This window comes from Salmo trutta, chromosome 20 (genome assembly GCF_901001165.1).
Source record: "Salmo trutta chromosome 20, fSalTru1.1, whole genome shotgun sequence".
NCBI classification, from domain to species: domain Eukaryota; kingdom Metazoa; phylum Chordata; class Actinopteri; order Salmoniformes; family Salmonidae; genus Salmo; species Salmo trutta.
This window is the reverse complement of record NC_042976.1, coordinates 25056892-25082889: the sequence shown is the minus strand read 5'-3', so window position 1 is coordinate 25082889 and position 25998 is coordinate 25056892. Positions and strand designations below refer to the sequence as shown.

The 25998-nt window shown below is 42.8% G+C and overlaps 1 protein-coding gene across 1 annotated transcript in view; it reads left to right on the top strand.

Moving 5' to 3' along the window:
* The window catches only part of LOC115156346 (lambda-crystallin-like), a 29353-nt gene extending 4364 nt beyond the window's left edge, over positions 1-24989 (top strand). Inside the window, exons 4-10 of the mRNA XM_029703828.1 lie at positions 206-236; positions 3233-3394; positions 7812-8000; positions 9734-9738; positions 22404-22513; positions 23870-23976; positions 24452-24989. Coding sequence (XP_029559688.1) covers positions 206-236; positions 3233-3394; positions 7812-8000; positions 9734-9738; positions 22404-22513; positions 23870-23976; positions 24452-24550 — 703 coding nt within the window. The 3' untranslated portion in view covers positions 24551-24989. The remainder of the gene's footprint in view (positions 1-205; positions 237-3232; positions 3395-7811; positions 8001-9733; positions 9739-22403; positions 22514-23869; positions 23977-24451) is intronic.
* Positions 24990-25998: the final 1009 nt, after the last annotated feature.

Sequence of the window (25998 nt, the reverse complement as noted above, 5' to 3'; positions counted from 1 at the left end):
ATTTTGGTTAAGCCAGGGTGTGACTAGGGTGGGCGTTCTATGTTTCTATGTTTTTGTATTTCTTTGTTTTGGGCCGAGTATGGTTCATAATCAGAGGCAGCTGTCTATCGTTGTCTCTGATTAGGAATCATACTTAGGGAACCTTTTCCCACCGGTGCTTTGTGGGATCTTGTGTTTGTGTAGCTGCCTGTGAGCAGCCCAGAACGTCACGCTTCGTTTTCGTCTGTATTGTTTTGGTGAGTTTCATATTTATTAAACATGTGGAACTCTAAGTACGCTGCGCCTTGGTCTACTCCTTTAGACGAACGTGACAGAGGTAGAGAGCATCGTGTCCTTCAAGACATTTGTCTGTGCATATGATTGTGATGAGCGATACATAACAGGACTAAGCACAAGCAGTGTTCTGTATTAATTAATTAAGGAGCGATGACCACATCGAATCATGTAATGTTTTTCTCAATGGGGTTTGTATTTGTATTGAAACACTAATGTCAGCAGGGTACATAACCCTCTTGTGACTGGGGATCATGAGGATAGCTGGGAAACATTTTGTAAACCACCATTCCTGAGTCATTGTAGATGTGACATTTTCAGTCTAATAAAAAGCATGAGCTGGCACACACCCAGAGAAAAGTATTTCATGTCGAGGTGCTGACTAAAGGGGAATAAACTGTAAGCTATGAAAACAAAGAGAGTCACACCCAGAAGAAGGCATTGGTGATGCTGAGACGTTGGTGTTTTTTTACCCAATAGATTACTGGGAGGTTATATATATATATATATATATATATATATATATATATATATATATATATGGAGTGTGAGACTCTCTGTTTTTATAGCTTACAGAATCTTTTTCAGTAAAAACATGATCATGCCCCAATATTCCTTTTCAGTCTTAAAGTAACTGCCCAGTCAAAATGTCACTTTTAAAAGTTAATATTCTGTCAACCTATATCGAAAAATTGTTGTTGACTCATCCTATACCTGTATTTGTGGCCAAAGCATAAATAGGAGAAAAAACATTTATCTCAGACCGTTTCAAGAATGCTTGCTATTTCCTCATAGAACATGATGTCATCTCCCTGAGGAGGATGAGCTAACCAATCAGCGGTCTAGAGGAGGATGAGCTGGCCAGTAAGCGGTCTACTTGCGTGAATATTTTTTATGACCATTCTGTTGTTGGTAAACGCCCACACCATTCCAACACAGAAAATCTGCTTTTTAACAAACTTAATAAAACAAATTGCAAGGAAAACTATTTCACTCATTGTAAGTAATTATAGGTCATATTTCATAGAAACCTGGAAACACTGGGCAGTTACTTTAAGAAATAGGTCGTCTTATAGGAATATCACATCGTAGAACTACACTGAACAAAAATATAAACGCAACATGTAAAGTGTTGGTTTCATGAGCTGAAATAAAAGTCCCAGAAATTTTCTGTGCGGACAAAAAGTGTATTTCTCTCAAATTTTGTGCACAAATTTGTTTACATCCCTGTTAGTGGCCCTTTCTCCTTTGGCAAGATCATCGATGCACCTGACATGTGTGGCAAGCTGATTAAACGCTTGTGCTGGGGACAATAAAAGGCCACTCTAAAATGTGCAGTTTTGTCACACAACACAATGCTCAGATGTTTTGAGGGAGCATGCAATTGGCATGCTGACTGCAGGAATGTCCGGCAGAGCTGTTGCTAAAGAATTTAATGTTAATTTCTCTACCATAAGCTGCCTCCATCGTTGTTTTAGAGAATTTGGCAGTACGGCCGACCAGCCTCACAACCGCAGACCACATGTAAGGCGTCGTGTGGGCGAGCGTTTTGCTTATGCCAATGTTGTGAACAGTGCGCTCCCATGGTGGGGTTATGGTATGGGCAGGCATAAACTACGGACAACGAACACAACTGCATTTTAATCGATGGCAATTTGAATGCACAGTGATACTGTGATGAGATCCTGAGGCCCATTGTCGTGTCATTCATCAACCTTAATCACCGCATGTGTCACGTCCTGACCAGTAAACGGGTTATTTGTTATTGTAGTTTGGTCAGGACGTGGCAGGGGGGTGTTTGTTTCATGTGGTTTGGGGTTTGTTGGGATATGTGTTTATGTAGAGGGGTGTTTGTTTAGAGTAGTCCGGGGTTTTTGTTTTATGTTCTGTTTTGTATTTCTATGATCTGTCTATGTTGTGTATTTCTTTGTGTTGGCCTGGTATGGCTCTCAATCAGGAACAGGTGTACATCGTTGTTGCTGATTGGGAGTCATACTTAGGTTGCCCTGTTTTCACATGTCCCTTGTGGGAAGTTGTTTTTGCACTGCTGTGTTAGCCTGCAATATTGTTCGTGCGTTCGTTTTCTTGTTTTGTTTATTTAGTGTTCAATAAAAGTTAATATGAGCACTCAACCCGCTGCGCCTTGGTTCACTATATACGACGACCGTTACAGCATGTTTCAGCATGATAATGCACGGCCACATGTCGCAAGGATCTGTACACAATTCCTGGATGCTAAAATTGTCCCAGTTCTTCCATGGTCTGCATACTCAACAGACATGTCACCCATTGAGCATGTTTGAGATGCTCTGGATCAACATGTACGACAGCATGTTCCACTTTGCACAGCCATTGAAGAGGAGTGGGACAACATTCCACAATCGACAACCTGATCAACTCTATGTGAAGGAGATGTGTCGCGTTGCATGAGGCAAATGGTGGTCACACCAGATACTGATTGGTTTTCTGATCCACACCCACAATTATTTTTTAAAGGTATCTGCGACCAACCAATGCATATATGTATTCCGAGTCATGTGAAAGCCATAGATTAGGGCCTAATGAATGTATTTAAATTGACTGATTTCCTTATATGAACTGTAACTCAGGAAAATCTTGTTGCATTTATATTTATGTTCAGTATATGTGACACGTTGTGTCTGGAATCTCAGATCATGTGCCATAACTTAGTTTACGACACAGCCATATGCAAGTAGCTCGGAAAGCTGTTTTTGTGTGAACCATTTTTCCAGCAAAAAAAATAATATTTTGAAAGTACACCATGTTTGTTCTCTTCGGCCTTTACATTGTATTTCTGAATGTCCTAATATTTGTTTAATGTTGCACTGAAGGTCTGTTGCCACTGCAATGGGAAAATGTGTTAACTTCACTGTCACATTGTCTCTGCTGAACAAACGTGTGTGTGTGTGTGTGTGTGTGTGTGTGTGTGTGTGTGTAGGAGCGTGTGTTTGAGGAGACTGAGGACAAGCAGATTGTCTTCCAGGTGGTGGAGAGTCACGTGGGAGAGGGCGTGATCCTCACTAGCTCCACCTGCTGCCTGTTGCCTAGCAACGTCTTCTCCCGGCTCCAGAACCGGAAGCGCTGCATCATATCTCACCCGGTCAGTACAGCATTACCCCAAACACCAAGGCTGTGTCCAATATGGCGCCCTAATCCCATTCCTTTTGGCCAGAGCACTGCACAGCATAGGGAACAGGATGCTCTCTCCCTGTCCGAGGCCAGTACTTTTGGTGTTTGCACAAGGGAATGACCCATCCATTCCAACAGTAACATTTGTAACCTTCAGGTTCTAATCTCTAGGTTGCAACACTACATTTTATTGCAGTCCAGTCCTTGTCCAATCTTAAAGAAGTATTAGAGAACCTTATGGACTTTAACCCCTCTTCCCTCAGTCTCCTAACAACTAGCTAACCACTGAAATTCCACCCTTATCTATCGCCTTGAGGCTTAAACACACACACATACAGACACAGTCCTTCTGTGGCCAGAGAGACGAGTTCACCTTTACCTGGGAAGGTTTGTGTGAATGTGCGCGTATGTGTGTTGAATGTTTAATCCCCCCATGGTTTTACCTCAGTGCCACTCCTTTCATAGAGGCCTTCACAGAGGGAGATGTGTGAGCTAAGCCCTGCTTATGGATCACAGAGTAATGTGGTCCAACAGAGAAGAACATACCCTCGGTGTGTGTGTATAGGGCTGTGGCGGTCATGACATTTTGTCAGCCAGTGATTGTCATGCAGATAACTGCCAGTCTCACGGTAATTGACTGTTAATTAACATAAACACATAGTCTACAAGCCACTGATGTGAACCTTTGGGACATTTATATTTTTAAAAAAAAGTCTAAATCGATTTTAAATAGCCAACACCGTCACAACGAATCCATTATTTATTTTAGGCCTTATGTTAGGTAGGCCCTGATCTGGCTATGCCATATGGCTGTGGGCAACACTAGTTCATTTTGCAGGCAAGATATGCTTATAATTCCTGTGGCATTATTTTATAGTAAGAACAATACAATTGAACATAGCTGAATAAAATAGAAAATATATTTTTCCCCAAACGATTTCCGAGGGAGTGTGTATATGCAGCTATTCTGTGTTGAGTGGCTTTTCTCTATTGAGGTCCTCCTATATGCTTAATTTAGAGTTATTTGTGCAACTTTAGTTGTGCTACAAACGTTAGGCTACATGTTTTGATTTCTAATACATTCTAAGGCTGCATGATGCAACAAATTATTATTTGAAAAAAGTTACATGAAAGGGAAGCGCTCTTTTCTCAATTTAATCTGGTCTTTACATATAGTTTAATAATATGTGTGCAATCATTTTTATTTAGAATGGCCCACAAAAAAAGGAAAGTCATCCACGTTACGTGCAGCTACTTTTTTAATATGCGAGGTAGGCTACAGCGTTTGTCGTTTTTAGGAATTGAGCAATAAATGTAGCAGCACGAGAAGGCTGGGATCCGCTATTAAAAAGTGGCCAGTCAAAACTCTGTTTTCACAGGCGATTACGCAATGACTGGGCTTATAAGAACTCGTTTCAGTAGGCTATGGGCTCTCCATCCATGTTCCAGGGGGCTTGGGCCTATAAGCTACGTTTGGAGTTATTTGGCCACTTTAGTTGTGATACAAACCTTAGCAAAATATATAGGCCTATGGGCTAGACATTCAGACTATTCTGAATTTGATCTTGTCTTTACATATACTAAACAATATGTTGAAATTAGTTTTGAATTAGAATGGCCCATTATCATCCGTCTGTCGGAGCAGGTTCCAAATCAAATGTTATTGGTCACATACACATGGTTAGCAGATGTTAATGCGAATGTAGCGAAATGGTTGTGCTTCTAGTTCCAACCATGCAGTAATATCTAATGAGTAATCTAACCTAACAATTTCACAACAACTACCTTATACACACAAGTGTAAAGGAATGAATAAGAATATGTACATAAAAATATATGAATGAGTGATGGCCGAACGGCATAGGCAAGAGGCAGTAGATGGTATAGAGTACAGTATATGAGATGAGCAATGTAGTGGCATTATATAAAGTGGCATTGTTTAAAGTGGCTAGTGATACATTTATTACATAAATTTTTCCATTAGAGTTGAGTCAGTATGTTGGCAGCAGCCCCTTAATGTTAGTGATGACTGTTTAACAGTCTGATGGCCTTGAGATAGAAGCTGTTTTTCCAGTCACTCGGTCCCCGCTTTGATGCGCCTGTACTGACCTCGCCTTCTGGATGATAGCGGGGTGAACAGGCAGTGGCTTGGGTGGTTGTTGTCCTTGATTATCTTTTTGGCTTTCCTGTGACATCGGGTGGTGTAGGTGTCCTGGAGGGCAGGTAGTTTGCACCCGGTGATGCGTTGTGCAGACCTCACTACCCTCTGGAGAGCCTTGCGGTTGTGGGTGGAGCAGTTGCCGTACCAGGCGGTGATACAGTCTGGTATGTCATCCGTATGCACTCGAATAGCAAATGGAAGACTCTTTACCTGCGGTTCAGCCAGGTAGGCTACTCCAGTTGTAAAGCGAAGTAATGTGCTTTATATATGGAACGTTGAGAAATAAATATAATATGCTTTGCTTATAGAAAGCTGATGGGATCCTCTTTTTAATAGAGGCCATCAAAATGCTGTTTTCTCACGCAATTGCATAGAAATGCGCAACAGGAGCACTTATTCAATGCATCAACGAGCTATGAGGAGCTGGCTCTCGCTGCTCAACAGGTGCTGCTCAACATCCTATTCCGCTCAAACTCTAAATGCCAGGGCTCTCATGAAGTGTTTGATTTGATTTTCAATTGCATTTGCATTGATGTCAGAGTGATTAGAGGGACAATAGAGCGCTGAGTACCGGCCATTAGCGACTGTCCGTTGGCAAGTTTGGTGGGCTACTAATGAACATCAGAGAGCTGTTTTGGAGAAGCCTTCAACTGTCACACGGAATTTGACAGAGGTCATGACCGGTGTGGAGGTAAACGGTCACCACAACAGCCCTAGGTGTGTAGCATAACATCTCAATAGTCTCAATTAGCTACCTCCCCTTGTATCCTCTCCCAAGTCTGTACAGATGTGAGAGAGCTGGACTAGTGAAACTCCTCGTACACAACCACCATATTGTTTTCAACCACCCTGTTTTTCCAAATTCTAACAAAAAAAGCGAGGCACTAGGCAATGTTCCCTCTAAACTGCACATGGGCGCGCAGCTCCCAGGGACTTCAGTGTAGAAGAAATATCAGCCCTCGCAGATAAGCAGGAGATTGAACTTAACTCAACTTTCTAGTGTGTACTAATGGGGAAAACTCTATCAATGTTTCCCTTTACTGTGGGAATTATGATCGAATCAACGTAATTTTAGCCACTTTCAATGCAACATACCGAAACAAAACGAACTATGCACATAGTATGCAAGAGATTTTGTTGTAGGCAGAACGCATTGGAGTAGGATTCTATTGCATTGAAATGCATGACTCAGCTCGTACTCTACACAGACCAGTGTGGCATAACCAATCAGAGCTGCGGTAGCTCTATATGCAAATAGACCATTGCCATTGCGCTCCCGAATAGCACAGTGGTCTAAGGCACTGCATCTAGTGCTAGAGATGTCACTACATACCCTGGTTCGATTCCAGGCTGTATCACAACCGGCCGTGATTGGGAGTCCCATAGGGCGGTGCACAATTGGCTCAGCGTCATCCAGGTTAGGGTTTTGCCGGGGTAGGCATCATTGTAAATAAGAATTTGTTCTTAACTGACTTGCTTAGTTAAATGAAAAGAATAAATATATATATAATATGGATCTGTGCTATTCACTTTGAACTGGACTGTGTTTACAGCATGAGCGGCCGTGAGTAGATGTGCTTGTTTTGAGATCAAAGCGAGAGCTGCATGTAGCGACTTCTGCACATTTGTTAATATCCTTTGCTAGTTAGTGAGTTATCTTAATTATAGATCATTTGTAGCCAGCAATGGGGGAGATTGCTTCCTACAAGAGCACAAAACGTGTACATTTCTAGACCTTTGAAAAGTGAGTTGAACAAAGAGCTTTTTTTGTCTTATAGGAGCAGTGTTGAATTTTGAGACGGTCTTGAATAAGCTAAGTAGCCAATAGGCAGAGGGTAGCATAATTTGTCTGATTCTCTGTAATAATAGTATGGGAATAATAATGCATTTTATTTTGTAAAGTGTTTTCTTGCATCAAACAACAAAATGTTCTGTCACCTCCTTGTCTGAAGAACAAGTGGATTAACAGGTTAATGTCAAGCCCTGCATGCTTTTTTCAAAAGTCTCATTGAATATAGGCCTCGTTTTTGATGGTAGGCCACTCTGTTAGGCCTATATTTGATCAAATAGCTACAGTAGATTACTTGATCACTGTCTGAAACTAACTTAAAGCGGGTACAGCCTCAGTGTTTACAGTAAAACATTTGAGGTACTAGGGAGTGAAGAGATGGTTTATTGATATGGAGGTTTCTCTGTTGTTCGAGCTGACAAGTTTAGCTCCCTACAGGTGAACCCGCCCTACTACTTGCGTCTGGTGGAGCTGGTGCCACACCCAGAGACGTTGCCGGGGGTGATGGACACCACCCATGCCCTGATGACCGCTGTGGGCCAGGCTCCTGTCAGGCTGAAGAAGGAGATTGATGGCTTCGCCCTGAACCGTGTGCAGTACGCCATCATCGCTGAGTCCTGGAGGCTGGTCAAGGTGGGAGGCAGACTGAATACTGATCAACATACCCACCTCTCTTATCACTGTATTGGTCTGTTAATTAGTTAGGAACCAAGGGATTATGTATCATGAGTGGAGGTGGATCTGTTTGATGTTGACACTGGCAGTCTTTGTAGACAAGAGTCCCTCAGTCCTTGTAGCTTTGGACTTTGGGTCCCTAATAGTTCTGCTGATGGTCATGTCTAAATGGGAGTGGAGGGGGAAGTCTCTACCAGTTGTCTTCAGGTCTAATCTCCATGCTACCTTTCCAAAAGTGTAACTGTGAAAATGGGGAAATTGAGGATTAAATAAACCTTTTACCTGATGGCAATCTCTATTACCACCACACGGATGGAGGAGATGATTCGGCCCAATGTGTCTTAGTTCCTACTCCTAGTGCTTGTTTAAAGAGCTGAACTCTCAGGGCTGGTTTTGAAATTAAGCCTAGTCCTGGACTAAAAACAATCTTAATGGAGAATATCCATTAAAGGTGCTTTGTAGGCCAGGACTAAGCTTAATCACAATAATTTATTCACTCTGAGTAAACAGCCCCTTTTGATATTCTATCTACAATAGACTGTTTAACTGGTCATATCTCTGTACCACCCTGATACTGAGGCTGATGCCTTGAAAGGTACATGACTGTATTCAGCCCTGCTGCACTATACACCCCTTCAGAAATGAATTGGCTCAGCATGGAGGATAATGTGTAATAAATCCCATCACTCATCCCAGTACTGAAAAGAAAAGCGCTAATGGCTGCAATCTAGGGTTTACGGCAATCAGTGAGGTCTATTACGCTATATATACAAAAGTATGGACACCCCTTCAAATTTGTGGATTTGGCTATTTCAGCCACACCCGTTGCTGACGGGTGTATAAAATTGTGCACACAGCCATGCAATCTCCATAGACAAACAGTGGCAGTAGAATGGCCTTACTGAAGATCTCAGTGACTTTCAACATGGCACCGTCATAGGAAGCCACCTTTCCATTAAGTCAGTTCGGCAACTTTCCCCTACTAGAGCTGCCCGGTGAACTGTAAGTGCTGTTATTGTGAAGTGGATACGTCTAGAAGCAACAACGGCTCAGCCGCGAAGTGGAAGGCCACACAAGTTCACAAAATGGGATCGCTGAGTGCTGAATCGCGTAGCGCGTAACAATCGTCTGTCCTCAGTTGAAACACTCACTACCAAGTTCTAAACTGCCTCTGGAAGTAACGTCCTTACAGAAATGATTGGTTTGGTTTGGAAGAACTTGACTGGCCTGCACAGAGCCCTGACCTCAACCACATCGAACCCCTTTGGGATAAATTGGAATGCGAGCCAAGCCTAATGGCCCAACATCAGTGCCCGACCTCACTAATGCTCTTGTAGCTGAATGGAAGCAAGTCCCCACAGCAATGTTCCAACATCTAGTGGAAAGCCTTCCCAGAAGAATGGAGGCTGTTATAGCAGGAAAAGGGGGACCAACTCCATATTAATGCCCATGATTTTGGAATGAGATGTTCGACGAACAGGTGTCCACATACTTTTGGTAATGTATTGTATCTCAGACAGAGACCACAGTCCCTCTGTCTTTGTCAGCACACAACTATAATGGAGTATTTATAGTCCCCTGATTAACATTTTTATTCTGTATTTTTTGTGGCTGGGTGAGATTTACAATAGATTCCCCACATTCAGCTTCCTGACTAAGTATTTTTGTCCGTGTTACTGTAACAGTTACAGTGTATCAGATGCTCACGGACCGGTCTGAACTGGTCTCACAGACCCACCTAGCCCTCAAGGCTAGGGTACCGCTATCCTGTGCAAACACAGTAGCTACGGAGGACAAGAGAAACACTGTTACAACAGGAGCTGCTTTGGCCACAAGTGTTTGTACATAACCTTTACACTCCAATACAGTTAATCAGGGCATCTTAAATTATGTTTGTCTTGGTATGCATAGAGCCTAGTAAGCCTACCACCCTCTCCTCTCCTTTTCACTCAAATGTATAGTGTGGGAGGAACTGTGCAAACTATGTCTGGAAGGTGGGTGTGGGGGGCAGTAAGGGAAAGATGAGGTATTATCACAGAAAGGTGTACTTGTGAAAAGGCTGGTCGGTAAAGGTAGAGAACTTGAGACCATCAAGGTGACCAGTCAGTCAAACTGTTTTCCACTCTGTCCACACAGGCACCGAAACATAAGTGTTTTTCCACTAACTTGCCTGAACACTAACAGATTGTAAGAAAACAAGAGATCACAGTGGTTATGTGTGTACGAGGATGTGACAGGTGCCTAGTTTTGGTAAGGCTGAGTTGCACAGATTGAAGATGTGTTTGCAGACTTCAGTCTTCAGCCACCACTGGATCACCTGGTTCAACAAACCATCTCCATTCCGGTTGGCATCCTGTTGTTGGCGGTGGTTAGTGCAAAAGCAATAGTACACCCTGACCTGTTCACCGGAAGTGCTCCCTTCTCCCTGACATGCTGTTTTCCACCCTCTCTCTCCCTCTCTACCGAACATGCTGTCTAGACCTCTGACTGCTCAGCTAGAAAAAGCCTACTGACATTTACTCCTGAGGTGCTGACCTGTTGCACCCTCTACAACCACTTTTATTATTATTTAACCCTGCTGGTCATCTATGAATGTTTGAACATCTTGAAGAACGATCTGGCCTTAATGGCCATGTACTTTTATTACATTAGCGGCAGGTAGCTAGAGTGTTGGACTAGTAACCGAAAGGTTTCAAGATCGAATCCCAGAGCTGACAAGGTAAAAATCTGTCGTTCTGCCCCTGAACAAGGCAGTTAACCCACTGTTCCTAGGCCATCATTGAAAATAAGAATTTGTTCTTAACTGACTTGCCTAGTTAAATAATGGTAAAATAAAAAAAAAAAGGCTCCCAGAGAAGAGGATTGGCTACCCCTCAGAGCCTGGTTCCTCTCTAGGTTTCTTCCTAGGTTCCTGCCTTTCTATGGAGTTTTTCCCAGCCACCATGCTTCTACCTCTGAGTTGCTTGCTGTTTGGGGTTTTAGGCTAGGTTCTGTACAGCACTTTGTGACATCTGCTGATGTAAAAAGGGCTTCATAAATGAATTTGATTTGGAAAGTGAAGTATTTATTGTTGTGAACCCTAGACTGTATGATGTGAAAAGTGACTATAAAGATTTTCCATGAAGTGACACTGACACTTCCCTATCATGGTCATCCATATCAGCAGAAAGAAAGCTATTTTTGCAAGGAGTTTCCCAGAGAAAGCACTAATTATTGTTGATGTTCCCACTTCATTAAAACAAGAAAAGCCAAGATCAGAATTACAGTACCAGTCAAAAGTTTTGACACATTAACTACTTCAAGGGGTTTTCTTTGTTTACTATTTTCTACATTGTAGAATAGTGAATACATCAAAACTATGAAATAACACACATGGAATCATGTAGAAACCAAAAGTGTTAAACAAATCAAAATATATTTTATATTTAAGGTTCTTCAAAGTAGCCACCCTTTGCCTTGATGACAGCTTTGCACACTCTTGGCATTCTCTCAACCAGCTTTACCTGGAATGCTTTTCCAACAGTCTTGAAGGAGTTCCCACATATGCTGAGCACTTGTTGGCTGCTTTTCCTTTACTCTGCGGTCCAACTAATCCCAAACCATCTCAATTGGGTTGAGGTCAGGTGATTATGGAGGCCAGGACATCTGGTGCAGCACTCCATCACTTTAATTGGGAAGTCAGGAACCAATAAACGCAGTCAGTCAGGAAAGCAAAGGCTAGCTTTTTCAAACAGGAATTGCATCCTGTAGCTTCAACTCCCAAAAGTTTTGGGACACTGTAAAGTCCATGGAGAACAAGAGTACCTCCTCACAGCTGCCCACTGCACTGAGGCTAGGTAACACTGTCACCACAGATAAATCTACGATAATCGAGAATTTCAATAAGCATTACTCTATGGCTGGCCATGCTTTCCTCCTGGCTACCCCAACCCCGGCCAACAGCTCCGCACCCCCCCGCAGCTACTTGCCCAAGCCTCCCTAGCTTCTCCTTCACCCAAATCCAGATAGCAGATGTTCTGCAAAACCTGGACCCGTACAAATCAGCTGGGCTAGACAATCTGGACCCTCTCTTTCTAAAATTATCCACTGCCATTGTTGCAACCCCTATTACCAGTCTGTTCAACCTCCTTTTCGTATCGTCCGAGATCCCTAAAGATTGGAAAGCTGCCGCGATCATCCCCTTCTTCAAAGGATCATCCCCCCTCTAGACCCAAACTGTTACAGACCTATACCCGTCCTGCCCTGCCTTTTCTAAAGTCTTTGAAAGCCAAGTTAATAAACAGATCACTGACCATTTCGAATCCCACCGTACCTTCATCGCTGTGCAATCCGGTTTTCGAGCTGGTCACGGGTGCACCTCAGCCACGCTCAAGGTCCTAAACGATATCATAACCGCCATCGATAAAAGACAGTACTGTGCAGCCGTCTTCATCAACCTGGCCAAGGCTAAGGCTTTCGACTCTGTCAATCATCGTATTCTTATCGGCAGACTCAACAGCCTTGGTTTCTCAAATGACTGCCTTGCCTGATTAACCAACTACTTCTCAGACGGTTCAGTGTGTCGGAGGGCCTGTTGTCCAAACCTCCGGCAGTCTCTATGGGGGTACCACAGGGTTCAATTCTCGGGCTGACTCTTTTCTCTGAATATATCAACGATGTCGCTCTTGCTGCTGGTGATTCCCTGATCCACTTCTACACAGATGACACCATTCTGTATACATCTGGCCGTTCTTTGGACACCGTGTTAACTAACCTCCTAAAGAGCTTCAATGCCATACAACACTCCTTCCGTGGCCTCCAACTGCTCTTAAACGTTAGTAAAACCAAACGCATGCTTTTCAACCGTTCACTGCCCGCACCCGCCCGCCTGACTAGCATCACTACTCTGGATGGTTCTGACTTAGGTATTTGTAGTTGTCCAGATATTCTAACTGTCTGGCTAGACTGTAAACTCTCCTTCCAGACTCATATTAAACATCTCCAAAATTAAATCTAGAATCGGCTTCCTATTTCGCAACAAAGCCTCCTTCACTCACGCCGCCAAACATACCCTTGTAAAACCGACTATCCTACTGATCCTCGACTTCGGCGATGTCATTTACAAAATAGCCTCCAACACTCTACTCAGCAGTCTATCACAGTGCCATCCGTTTTGTCACCAAAGCCCCTTATACCACCCACCACTGCGACCTGTATGCTCTAGTCGGCCCTCGCTACATTTTCGTCGCCAGACCCACTGGCTCCAGGTCATCTATAAGTCTTTGCTAGGTAAAGCTCCGCCTTATCTCAGCTCACTGGTCACGATAACAACACCCACCCGTAGCACGCACTCCAGCATGTTTATCTCACTGTTCATCCCCAAAGCCAACACTGTCACGTCCTGACCAGTATAGGGGTTATTTGTTGTTGTAGTTTGGTCAGGACGTGGCAGGGGGTATTTGTTTTATGTGGTTCGGGGTGGTTGTGTGTTTAGTAGGGTGTTTGATTTAGTATTCTGGGTTTTGGGCACTGTTCTATGTTTATGTATTTCTATGTTCAGTCTAGTTATTTGTATTTCTATATTTAGTTGATTGGGGGTTGAACCCTCAATTGGAGGCAGGTGTTTTCTCGTTGCCTCTGATTGAGGGTTCTATAAATAGGTATGTGTTTGTTTTAGTATTTGTGGGAGATTGTGCTGTGTATAGCTTTGTGCCTTACCAGCCTGTTATTAGTCGTTGTGGTTTTTTTGTGTACGTGTTGTTTTGGTTCACCTTCTTGTCCATTTAATAAAACAAGGTAAGTGCACATTTCCTCGCTGCGTCTTGGTCCACTTTACCCTACGACAACCGTGACAAACACCTCCTTTGGCCGCCTTTCCTTCCAGTTCTCTGCTGCCAATGACTGGAACAAATTGCAAAAATCGTTGAAGCTGGAGAGATATTTCCCTCACTAACTTTAAACATCAGCTATCTGAGCAGCTTACCGATCGCTGCAGCTGTACATAGCCCATCTGTAAATAGCCCACCCAATCTACCTACCTCATCCCCATATTGTTTTTATTTACTTTTCTGCTCTTTTGCACACCAGTATTTCTACTTGCATATCACCATCTGCTCATCTATAACTCCAGTGCTAATTTGCTAAATTGTAATTACTTCGCTACTATGGCCTATTTATTGCCTTACCTCCTCATGCCATTTGCATGCACTGTGTGTAGACTCTTTTTTTCTATTGTGTTATTAACTGTACGCTTGTTTATTCCATGTGTAACTCTGTTGTTTGTGTCGCACTGCTTTGCTTTATCTTGTCCAGGTTGCAGTTGTAAATGAGAACTTGTTCTCAACTAGCTTACCTGGTTAAATAAAGGTGAAATAAATAATAATTATTGGTCAAATAGCCCTTACACAGCCTGGAGGTGTGTTGGGTCATTGTCCTGTTGAAAAACAAATGATAGTCCCACTAAGCGCAAACCAGATGAGATGACGTATCGCTGCAGAATGCTGTGGTAACCATGCTGGTTAAGTGTGCCTTTTAATTCTAAATAAATCAGCGACAGTGTCACCAGCAAAGCACCATCACACCTCCTTCAACATACTTCATGGTGGGAACCACACATGCAGAAATCATCCGTTCACCTACTCTGCGTCTCTCAAAGACACGGCGGTTGGAACCAAAAATCTCAAATTTGGACTCATCAGACCAAAGGACAGATTTCCATCGGTCTAATGTCGATTGCTACTGTTTCTTGGCCCAAGCAAGTCTCTCCTTATTGGTGTCCGTTAGTAGTGGTTTCTTTGCAGCAATTCAACAATGAAGGCCTGATTCACGCAGCCTACTCTGAACAGTTGGTGTTGAGATGTGTGTGTCACTCTGAAGCATTTATTTGGGCTGCAATTTCTGAGGATGGTAACTCTAATGAACTTATCCTCTGCAGCAGAGGTAACTCTGGGTCTTCCTTTCCTGTGGCGGTCCTCCATGAGAGCCAGTTTCATCATAGGGCTTGATGGTTTTTGCAACTGCACTTGAAGAAACTTTCAAAGTTCTTGAAATTTTCCTCATTGACTGACCTTCATGTTTTACATTTTACGTCATTTAGCAGACGCTCTTATCCAGAGCAACTTACAGTAGTGAATGCATACATTTCATACATTTTTTTTGTTTTTTTTCTGTGCTGGCCCCCCGTGGGAATCGAACCCACAACCCTGGTGTTGCAAACACCATGCTCTACCAACTGAGCTACAGGGAAGGCTGTCTTCAAAGTAATGATGGACTGTTGTTTCTCTTTGCTTATTTGAGCTGTTCTTGCTATAATATGGACTTGATGGAAAATGGCGCCGAAGAGGATGGCTGACGTTTTACATGGCTGTAATCAATTGTGCTATTTTGTTCGTTTTTTGTTGTTGCGTTGTTTAACTTATTTTGTACATCATGTTTCTGCTACCGTCTCTTATGGCCGAAAATAACTTCTGGACATCAGAACTGGGATTACTCACCACGGACTGGAAGAAGCTTTTTCTTTAACGAGTCCGACAAGAATGATATAATGCTCTCCCGGGAACAGGCCCAGATCCACGTTATTTGCGTGAAGAAAAGACAGAGAAAAAGTACCAGTAACTTGCACAATACGGAAGTGGTCAGATGGCGCGGATGCTACGTTAGAGAACTGTTTTGCTAGCACAGACTGGAATATGTTCTGGGATAGTATACCACCTCAGTCATCGGCTTCATCGATAAATGTATCGACAACATCGTCCCCACAGTGATCGTACGTACATCTCCCAACCAGAGCCATGGATTACAGGCAACATCCGCATCAAGCTAAAGGCTAGAGCTGCCGCTTTCAAGGAGCGGGACGCCTATAAGAAATCCCGCAATGCCCTCAGACGAACCATCCAACAAGCAAAGCGTCAATACAGGATTAAGATTGAAACCTACTACACAGGCTCTGACGCTTGTCGGATGTGGCAGGGCTTTAAAACTATTACGAACTACAAAGGGAAACCCAGACGTACTTCTCCACAACTTTGTACCTGATCTGTTTGGAGCGCTCCTTGGTCTTCATGGTGCTGGTTGCTTGGTGGTTCCCCTTGATTCGTGGTGCTACAGACTCTGGGGCCTTTCAGAACAGGTGTATGTATATACTGAGATCATGTGACACTTAGATTGCACACAGGTGGACGTTATTTAACTAATTATGTGACTTCTGAAGGTAATTGGTTGCACCAGATCTTATTTAGGGACTTTTATAGCAAAGGGGGTTATAGCAAAGTTATATTTTTAATTTCACTTCACCAATTTGGACTATTTTGTGTATGTCCATTACATGAAATCCAAATAAAAATCTGTTTAAATTACAAGTTGTAATGCACGAAAATAGGAAAAACGCCAAGGGGGATGAATACTTTTGCAAGGCACTGTACATGTACCCCCTGTATATAGCCTCGTTATTGTTATAACTTTAGTTTATTTGGTAAATATTTTCTTAACTCTTCTTGAACTGCACTGTTGGTTAAGGGCTTGTAAGTAAGCATTTCACGGTAAGGTCTACACTTGTTGTATTCGGCGCATGTGACAAAGTTAGCCTTATTTGGTAAAAGATCAAATCAATCTTCTGTATACCATCCCTACCTTGTCACAATAAAACTGATTTGGCTCAAACACATTAAGAAAGAAAGAAAATCCACATATTAACTTTTGAACAAGGCACACCTGTTAATTGAAATGCATTCCAGGTGACTACCTCATTAAGCTGGTTGAGAGAATGCCAAAAGTGTGCAAAGCTGTCATCAAAGCAAAGGTTGGCTACTTTAAAGAATCTCAAATATAAAATAAATTTGAGATATAACACTTTTTTTGGTTACTACATGATTCCATATGTGTTATTTCATAGTTTTGATGTATTCACTATTATTCTACAATGTAGAAAATAGTAAAAATTAAAAAAAAACCTTGAATGAGTAGGTGTGTCCAAATCTTTGACTGGTACTGTACATGGTAAGAAGTGCTGAAGTCTCAGATAATGTGCAAAGTCACGACGGCTTTGCTTTTGTGGCTCTTTATCTGGCCTAGTACTGGACATGAAACCTCTCAAGCTTAAAAAAATAACGCCTCAGTGGTGCTTTTGTCATGTCGCTGTCTGCCACTTATTTAGCATTGATTTCACAAACCATTTAGAGTCAATGCACCTCTACCCAAGAGAATAATTATTCTACTTCCATTGTCTTCATAGAACTGAGATGACAATCCAGTGGAATGCACATAGACACTCAGAACATTCCGACCCAGTCGATTAGCTCTTAAGTCTGGATGTGCATTAGCGTGTAACACTGTAGTGTCTTTAGAGAGTTACATTATTCTCACAGACAGGTTAAGTGAGCCTTCAGAGTGAAGGGCACAGCTCTTGTGAGCTCAGTCAGGCCACTCAACAAAGCGCTGTGGTCATGCTACTGAGAACATCTGTTGTTTTTAGCTCAGAGAAACGGCGCAGGGAACTGAGCCTCTTCACGTTACATCCATAGAGAGAAATAGTAATGGTGTGTTTTTGTAAGCACTAACTCTGCTATTGGTTCGATGGACAAAGCCTATGGGGAAAATTAATGGCGATTTTGTAGGGTTTTGGGATAAACGCAGAAAATAAGGTTTGCTAAATACAGGCTTAGGAGATCTTATACGTTTTGTTGTATGAGATAATCTTCATCAGCTAACGCCATTTTTTTGTGAATTTTGAAGATCTTATGTAATAAAAAAAGCACAAGGCTTCATAATTCCTTAAGGTCATGTTAACTGACTGCTATTATCTCATAGAACAAAACATATTATATCTCTTAAGCCTGTGTTAACCTCAGACCTTATTTTTGGCATTTATTCCAAAACCCTATTCTCTTCCTATTCATTTTTCCCGTATTGATGGCTGAACAAACCAGAGGTCACTCATTTCCGGGTTTTAGGACTACAAGCTGGCGAGCTGTATTCCCCATCCCCTATACATCTCATCTGTGCAGATATTTACGTCTTAACACAGACCTGTAGAAACTCAGACACATGTCTTTATGACATTCCTTGGATCCTTGGAGTGTTTGGAGTGTCCTGGCAGGCTGTGAGGTGTACCCTGAAGCCAAATGAACTCTGAGGGCACCGTTGGTTCTTTACTGACAAATGACACATTGCTGTTACTATTGAAATGCTCTGACCTGGATGGAGTTTAAACTAAGTGGATGGTTCTCTACCTACACAGTATGGAACTGTAGGATGCGCTGGTCACGTGTATCATGCCAGCTGATGAAAATAACAGTGTGATACATGTCATCTATAGACACCATATGTCATGAGAGATTGAGATCAGTTTTTCAGATTTTTAAGATCTTGTAAGGCTGTTGTGCAGGTAAAACCAGACAGATCTGGGTCAAATATTTGTATAAATGTCAAATATGTCACTGAGGATTTTACTCTTCTATTTTTGGGGGTTGGTTGCTCTCTACTCATGTTGTCTCTGGGTAGTCCGTAGTCACTGAGACAGAGCCAGGCAGTGATTTGTAAATCCTTCCGGTTGAGGCTGGCTGCCTTTTGGGTGAACCAGCTGAACCGGCTGACCCACTATAACTATGCATTAGGTGGCCAAAATCATGACCGTTGTGATGGAAACAGAAAGTTTCGGTTCAATTGTATAAATAATAATTTGTTATTTGGACATGGTGGGATCTTTTTGTGTCTGTAAAATGAATAATGCATGAAATGGCTCTAAACAACACCTTTATGTGCAAATATTGATATAGGCATCATATCGAAGTAAACTTGGAGTCACGCGATGACATGTTGTGTGGTCCTCCCAACAGCAGGAAAGCATGCCGTTTATTAGGCTACAGATGAAATAAGTTATGATGAACTTAATTAACAGGGTGATGAGCTTGATGGTGCTTTCCAATAAATATCGAGGGTCTTATTCTGGTGACATGATGATCAATGTTTGGCTGCCGTTTGACAAAATTAAAGAAATCTCATCATGTAGGTAGCCTGCCCGCACTGTATCTGCAAGCTGTTGGCTAAACTGTATCGTGAGCTGTTGGCTAAACTGTATCGGTGAGCTGTTGGCTAGACTGTGTCTGGGAGCTGTTGGCTAGACTGTGTCTGGGAGCTGATGGCTAGACTGTGTCTGGGAGCTGATGGCTAGACTGTGTCTGTGAGCTGATGGCTAGACTGTGTCTGTGAGCTGATGGCTAGACTGTGTCTGTGAGCTGATGGCTAGACTGTGTCTGTGAGCTGATGGCTAGACTGTATCGGTGAGCTGATGGCTAGACTGTATCGGTGAGCTGATGGCTAGACTGTGTCTGTGAGCTGATGGCTTCTATTTTATTGAGATATTTCAAGTGTCTTTTTCATGCATTTCTAAATCAAGCCTGTGTTTTATGAACTGTTTCTGTGAGCTGATGGCTAGACTGTTTCTGTGAGCTGTTGGCTAGACTGTTTCTGTGAGCTGTTGGCTAGACTGTTTCTGTGAGCTGTTGGCTAGACTGTATCTGTGAGCTGTTGGCTAGACTGTATCTGTGAGCTGATGGCTAGACTGTTTCTGTGAGCTGATGGCTAGACTGTTTCTGTGAGCTGATGGCTAGACTGTTTCTGTGAGCTGTTGGCTAGACTGTTTCTGTGAGCTGTTGGCTAGACTGTTTCTGTGAGCTGTTGGCTAGACTGTTTCTGTGAGCTGTTGGCTAGACTGTTTCTGTGAGCTGTTGGCTAGACTGTTTCTGTGAGCTGATGGCTAGACTGTTTCTGTAAGCTGATGGCTAGACTGTTTCTGTGAGCTGTTGGCTAGACTGTTTCTGTGAGCTGTTGGCTAGACTGTTTCTGTGAGCTGATGGCTAGACTGTTTCTGTGAGCTGATGGCTAGACTGTTTCTGTGAGCTGTTGGCTAGACTGTTTCTGTGAGCTGTTGGCTAGACTGTTTCTGTGAGCTGATGGCTAGACTGTTTCTGTGAGCTGTTGGCTAGACTGTTTCTGTGAGCTGTTGGCTAGACTGTTTCTGTGAGCTGTTGGCTAGACTGTTTCTGTGAGCTGTTGGCTAGACTGTTTCTGTGAGCTGTTGGCTAGACTGTTTCTGTGAGCTGTTGGCTAGACTGTTTCTGTGAGCTGTTGGCTAGACTGTTTCTGTGAGCTGTTGGCTAGACTGTTTCTGTGAGCTGTTGGCTAGACTGTTTCTGTGAGCTGTTGGCTAGACTGTTTCTGTGAGCTGTTGGCTGGAGCTCATGTGGAAAGACCAGAGTGGGCCCATTACTATATAATACACATTTCTTGTGACAAAACCATCAGTAGAGTTGAAAATGCAATATATTTTTTTTTTATTCAGTACATGAGAATTGTATTTTTATGCGCACTACATCATCACGCACAGCTTTTTACCCGCAACAAGTCAATTTGAAAAGGGGTTTTGTTACACATAGTATGTGCCATAATATTGTTCTATGTGGTTTCGTCATTGGTGCTGTACCGAAAGCCACATTAACAAATCTCAGACATTGTATGTACTTGCTCAAAATACACGCTACCCACACATATATAAAAGACACCTGGAAGGCTATGGGAGGAACATGTTCTACTTTAACAGCATAGCACTAAACATACTAAGCATCAGTGGGGGCTGTTGAGGGGAGGACGGCTCTTAGTGGTGGCTGGAATGGAGTCAGTAGAGTGGTATCAACCACATGGAAACAACATCTTTGTGTTTGGTGCCGTTCCATTGGCACCATTTCAGATATTGTTGTGAGCCTTCCTCCCCTTAGCTGCCTCCACTGCTAAGCACCCCCCCCTCCACTGCTAAGCATCCCCCCCCTCCACTGCTAAGCATCCCCCCCTCCACTGCTAAGCATCCCCCTCCACTGCTAAGCCTTCACCCCCCCCTTCACTGCTAAGCATCCCCCCTCCACTGCTAAGCATTCACCCCCCCTCCACTGCTAAGCACCCCCCCTCCCAAATAAAATGATGGAAAATCTCTGGTGGGAAAGTGTGCATATTATTTTTATGTAGATTTTAGAATATTCACATGAAAATTATGTCGCCAATTGGATGGAAACCTAGCTAATGGAATCAACATTTCAGATGGTATTTTATTATTTACCATATTTACCAGTCTGGGTCAATTTCAATTGAATTACTGCCAATTCGCTAATGCAGATATTTCAGTATTTTCAATTTCCGAACTGAATCTACTCAATTGACATGTAATGATATTGACACACTTTGCTTATCTTAAAGCCAGCATCAACTCAGCTGTTGACATGTTATCATCCTTTATACACACCTTGCCTCGGTGCATGACAATGTAAGCTCGCTGTGATGTCAGAGTTTGGAAATCTGGTCTATACTGCATGTTCTCTCCTTTGATACAACTCATTTTGTTGTTAGCACGCTGAAAGAGGGAATTGGCAACATTTTATTTTACGGAGCTGTATTGTTAATTGGTAGGAAAATATATGGCATCAATGGAAATGTACTAGTCACTTAGGTTACATAGAATAATTCAACTCCACAGTACCTGATACCTAGTGGTGCTTCCCAGAGAATCCCAACAAAATAATAAAGTAATTCATGTTATTACAATGTTGCCTTGTAAGTACATAGGTCTACCTGGTCATTGCTGTACAAGTTGCAAAAAGCTGAGTTATGGTCGTATGTAGGCCTAATGACGGAGAGTTCAAGTGAAGTGTCACTGATATTAATGTTAAATAACATACACACACAAAACTTGGCCTTTGAGTCCAAGCCAGTGTTGGAAAGCAGAGTGGCTGAGAACGCAGCCGGTAGCTCCCAGTGATTAGCAGAGGAAAAGCCCCTTTTCATGGCTGCCCCCCGCCTGGACGCCGCCTCGCGACACCAAGATAACGGGCCCGTTGTTGGCCTGCAGGAAGCGAACAAAGACGCCACTGTCCCCCTTTACTCCCCCTCTACTCTCCATATCTGTGTCCGAGCTTTGATTTCCCCCTGGTCAGCCAACAAGTATCTGTTGAGCAGTAATCTGAGTGGGAAACAGCAGGCCCTGTCCCTGGCCTGGCACTGCCCTCACAGCCTTTTTTCTCCTCTGTACCCTGCCATTATCCTTGGACACAGAACGGGATGATTAGGGAAACCCAATCTGGTGGGAGTAGCCTTAATGCTGCTGTGCTCTGCTGGGATGAAAGGAGAAGGGTTGTCTAGTCTGATGCTTCTTCAGCCCTCCTGACAGATGGTTGTTTGTTGGGCAGGTAGAAAGCTTATTAGGAGTGTCGTTGAGGGTGAATAACCCCTCGTCTGTGTCTTTGGTACCCTGAGTGAGGGGGGTGTACGAAAATAAAACTTTTGTCCTTTTGAGTCTTTTGTTGAATCTGAGTTCATTGCTACCTACCATTTCAGGAACGGTGTCATCTCAGTCAAGGACATTGACCTGGTAATGTCAGAGGGGCTGGGAATGCGCTACGCTTTTATTGGTCCCATGGAAACCATACACCTTAATGCACCTGAAGGTCAGTTCCTCATTTGACTTACACATAGAGAGGCCGTCCCCAAAGAATACATATTTATATACTGTCCTCTTTGTCCTGTGTGATTGTGGCACATTTAACCATGTACAATTATGGTTGTGTGAGAGGCAGAGCTTATGACCAGACCGTGATATTAGAGTTCAAAGAGGTCGCTCTGCTAGACGCTGAACATCTGTGAAGAGAAGGGGGAACTGTGGCCTTCACACGCCCTCACATGTCTCAGTCCCCTTTTACCATATAGGCATATATTGGGGGAAGGCGGGGTGTGTGAGCGTGTGTTTGAGAGAGAGCGATGTCATATAGATGTAGAATATGAAAGGGAAGTGTGAAAACTAAAGGGTGACCTTGCTCTGGCTGTACCACCGTGCTCAGAGAGTGAGAGAGCACTTTGGCAGAACAAAGCTGTCTTTTGATCAACACAGATTAATGAACTCCCTCACACACGTCATCTAAAACCACTATTACCAGGAGGAATGCATGTTGTACAGTACTCACACATTCTACTTTAACTGTTTTCTTTTTTCCTAATCAATTTTTATACAAACCTATTGTGCCAGTCTATTGCCATCTTCTCAAGTGATGAATTAACATCGGCCTGGGTAAGTGTAGTAAAATACAGTTATCTCCCATTGTATGAAATAAAAACACCAGTGGCATGTGTTCCAGCATGTTGCTCAGAACATCCAAAGGTTACTCAAGCCCATTCCTGTTGTGACTGTAGGTCGTCTAGTCTAACCAGTCCAATCAGATTGTAAAACACTCCGGTCCACTCTCTGCTTTGCTCTGGCTGAGTGACTATACTTTCCAGTTAGGACACAGAAAAGCCCTTAAACCAGAAAGCAGAGTCATTTTATAAGCTGAACACGAGACTGAAGGAGCCATGCACTTATTTTGTTCAGACTATTGACGCAGAAGAGAGAAGGAGAGAAAGGATCACTGAAATTGTGCTGGTCAGGTGAGATCTCTCCCACCAAAAACATAACTCTGTGAGAGAGCTTAGTTGGATGTAGCTGGCAGTTATCACACTGAAATGTTAGCTTTAGTCTGTCCCTGTAATGTTCATGTACACTTTCAGTGTTCAACTTGGGAGTAAGAAAACGGGGAATAGCATTTTACACCCAAGAAACAAGTTACTCATTTAAATGCTTACACCCTAGAACTCTAGAACCCTCACTAGAATCATTATAGAATATGACTAAATGACTTGGAAGATGTTCATTTTCGGTCATAGTGAGACCATATAAATCGGATTTTGCTACTCTGAACTTCTGTAACAAATAAGATCTTCTCATTGCCTTAAAGTCTGGCCAACCCTCTATGTATGGTCCACTCTCCCAGGTCTGGAGGACTATCTCCAGCGATACAGAGAGGGCATGAGGAGAGTTCTGACCGCTTTTGGACCTGTTCCCGAATTCTCTGGGGAGGCAGCCGAGTGCATCAACAAAGTAGGCTTATGTGTTTGTGTGTTGAACTGTTTGTACTAACTCCTCTAGATTCTAGGACTAGGAAAAATATATTCAGATTTGACTAATCAAGTTCAAGGAGGTGTGAAAACTGGGTTAGTTCAGAGGGCAATGTTTACATGTGGAACTTTTAGTCCAAGGAGCTCAAGGTTGAGCGTTCTACATATTTCCCCCTCTAGAACTTTACTCTGTTAATTAGACATTACTCAACCACATGCCATCAGGCTGTTCAAATATTATTCTCCACAGATGGGGGCTGTCGTGTGAGAACACCCTGACCATAAGCAGAACATATTTCAAATTGGACCAATTTAATGCATCCAAGTGTATCCAACCAAGGACATATTTTACCAGGCCAACAGCGGAAAGAAATCCCAGCAGCTAAAACTACAATTAATTCTCTCTGCTCATCTCCTCTTCTCCCTCCCTCATTTCCTCCTCTGATGTATCCCTACAGGAGATGTGTGAGCTGACCCCAGCTGACCCGCAGCACCTGTCTGCTAGGAGAGAAAGGAGGGATCAGCTCCTCATGGGCCTGGCCAAGCTCAAGAAGTGACCACAGGACACCACTGATGTACAAGATGGGCTTGTGTCTGGGACTCTTCTGTCCGTCACTCAGGCCTTCACTGACCCTCACTCAGCCTGAGGAGCATGGTGATGAGAATGATCTGATCTCTCAGTGGTGCCTACACTGGGGATGTTAATGAATACTGTAGCCCTGAGTCCTCACACACAATCGCTCAACCAATCTGGGATGTTACTGTAGGAGCCCACACACACAATAAACCAATCTGGGGATTGATTGCCATGCCTTCTCAGAAATATAACCATGTTTTATGCAATCAACAAGTTGATGATCAGACAAAGGAAGTAATGGTTTGGTCATACCACAATGGTTTCTTGAATTGTGAATATGAATTGTTAATGTGATAAACTTGTTGTGCGATTTTTTTATTTTTTTACTTTTTTTTTATTAAAATGTTGAATTTCTCTTGGATTGGAATACATTTGAATTGTCCTTATCAAGAACTAAAGATAAACAACAAACATGATTTGATTGAAGATACATCATAGGGTTTTTCCTATTGTGTTACGTCGCATTTTGGACAACTATGATTGGGATCTGTTAAATGGGTTGAACATCCTCCCCAAAAAATTCTCTTCCGTCATGCTTACATTTGTTCTGGTGATCTTGTGACTCATGATGACTATGTACTTTATACAGTATGCTTGACCAGTGATTAACACCGAATTCAAGTGTCTCGATCTGTCAACAGTACATTTGAAATGAATGTGATCACAGGGTGTATTCAGTGAAATGAAACGTTCAGAATGTTTAATCATATAGAGCGAGAAGTGGAGCGAGTTTCCCAAAGGCGGAAGCATGGTCCTTCTCGCCCGCTCCAGTTTCTCTCCAGTAGCGCTCACTAGACGGGCTCAGGGCATCGCCGGCCCAGCATGCATTTGTAGTCTACTTGTGTGCTGCTATAGATAGCCCTTTGCTTTGGCTACTGTTTTTTAGTATGCAAAATATTTTCATTAAGAAACTGATAAAACACACAGGTGAAAAATCAAGGTGACTTACAAAGATGAGGAGGAGTAAGTGCTGTGTTGTTTTAGGTCTCTCTTGTGATGTGTGTTTTGTTTTATATTTTTATTTAATTTTTAATCCCAGCCGCGTCCCCGCAGGAGGCCTTTTGCCTTCTGGTAGACGGTCATTGGAAATAAGAATATGATCTTAACTGACTTGCCTAGTTAAATAAAGGTTTTTAAAAAAGAGGGAGTGCGGTGAACTGAAGAATCGTTGTGGAATCTGAAAAGAAAATGATCCCGAAAGCCTTATCGTGTACTTACTACGTGCAAATGCTAACAGAAAGAAACGAGATGGGTAGCTAGCTAGGTGTGTCATTGTAGAAAAGTATTTATAAACTAAAAATCAGATTAAGTTTCGTTCATTTTTGTTCTATTATCTATACAGTAGGCCATCAATGATTTTTGGCTCAA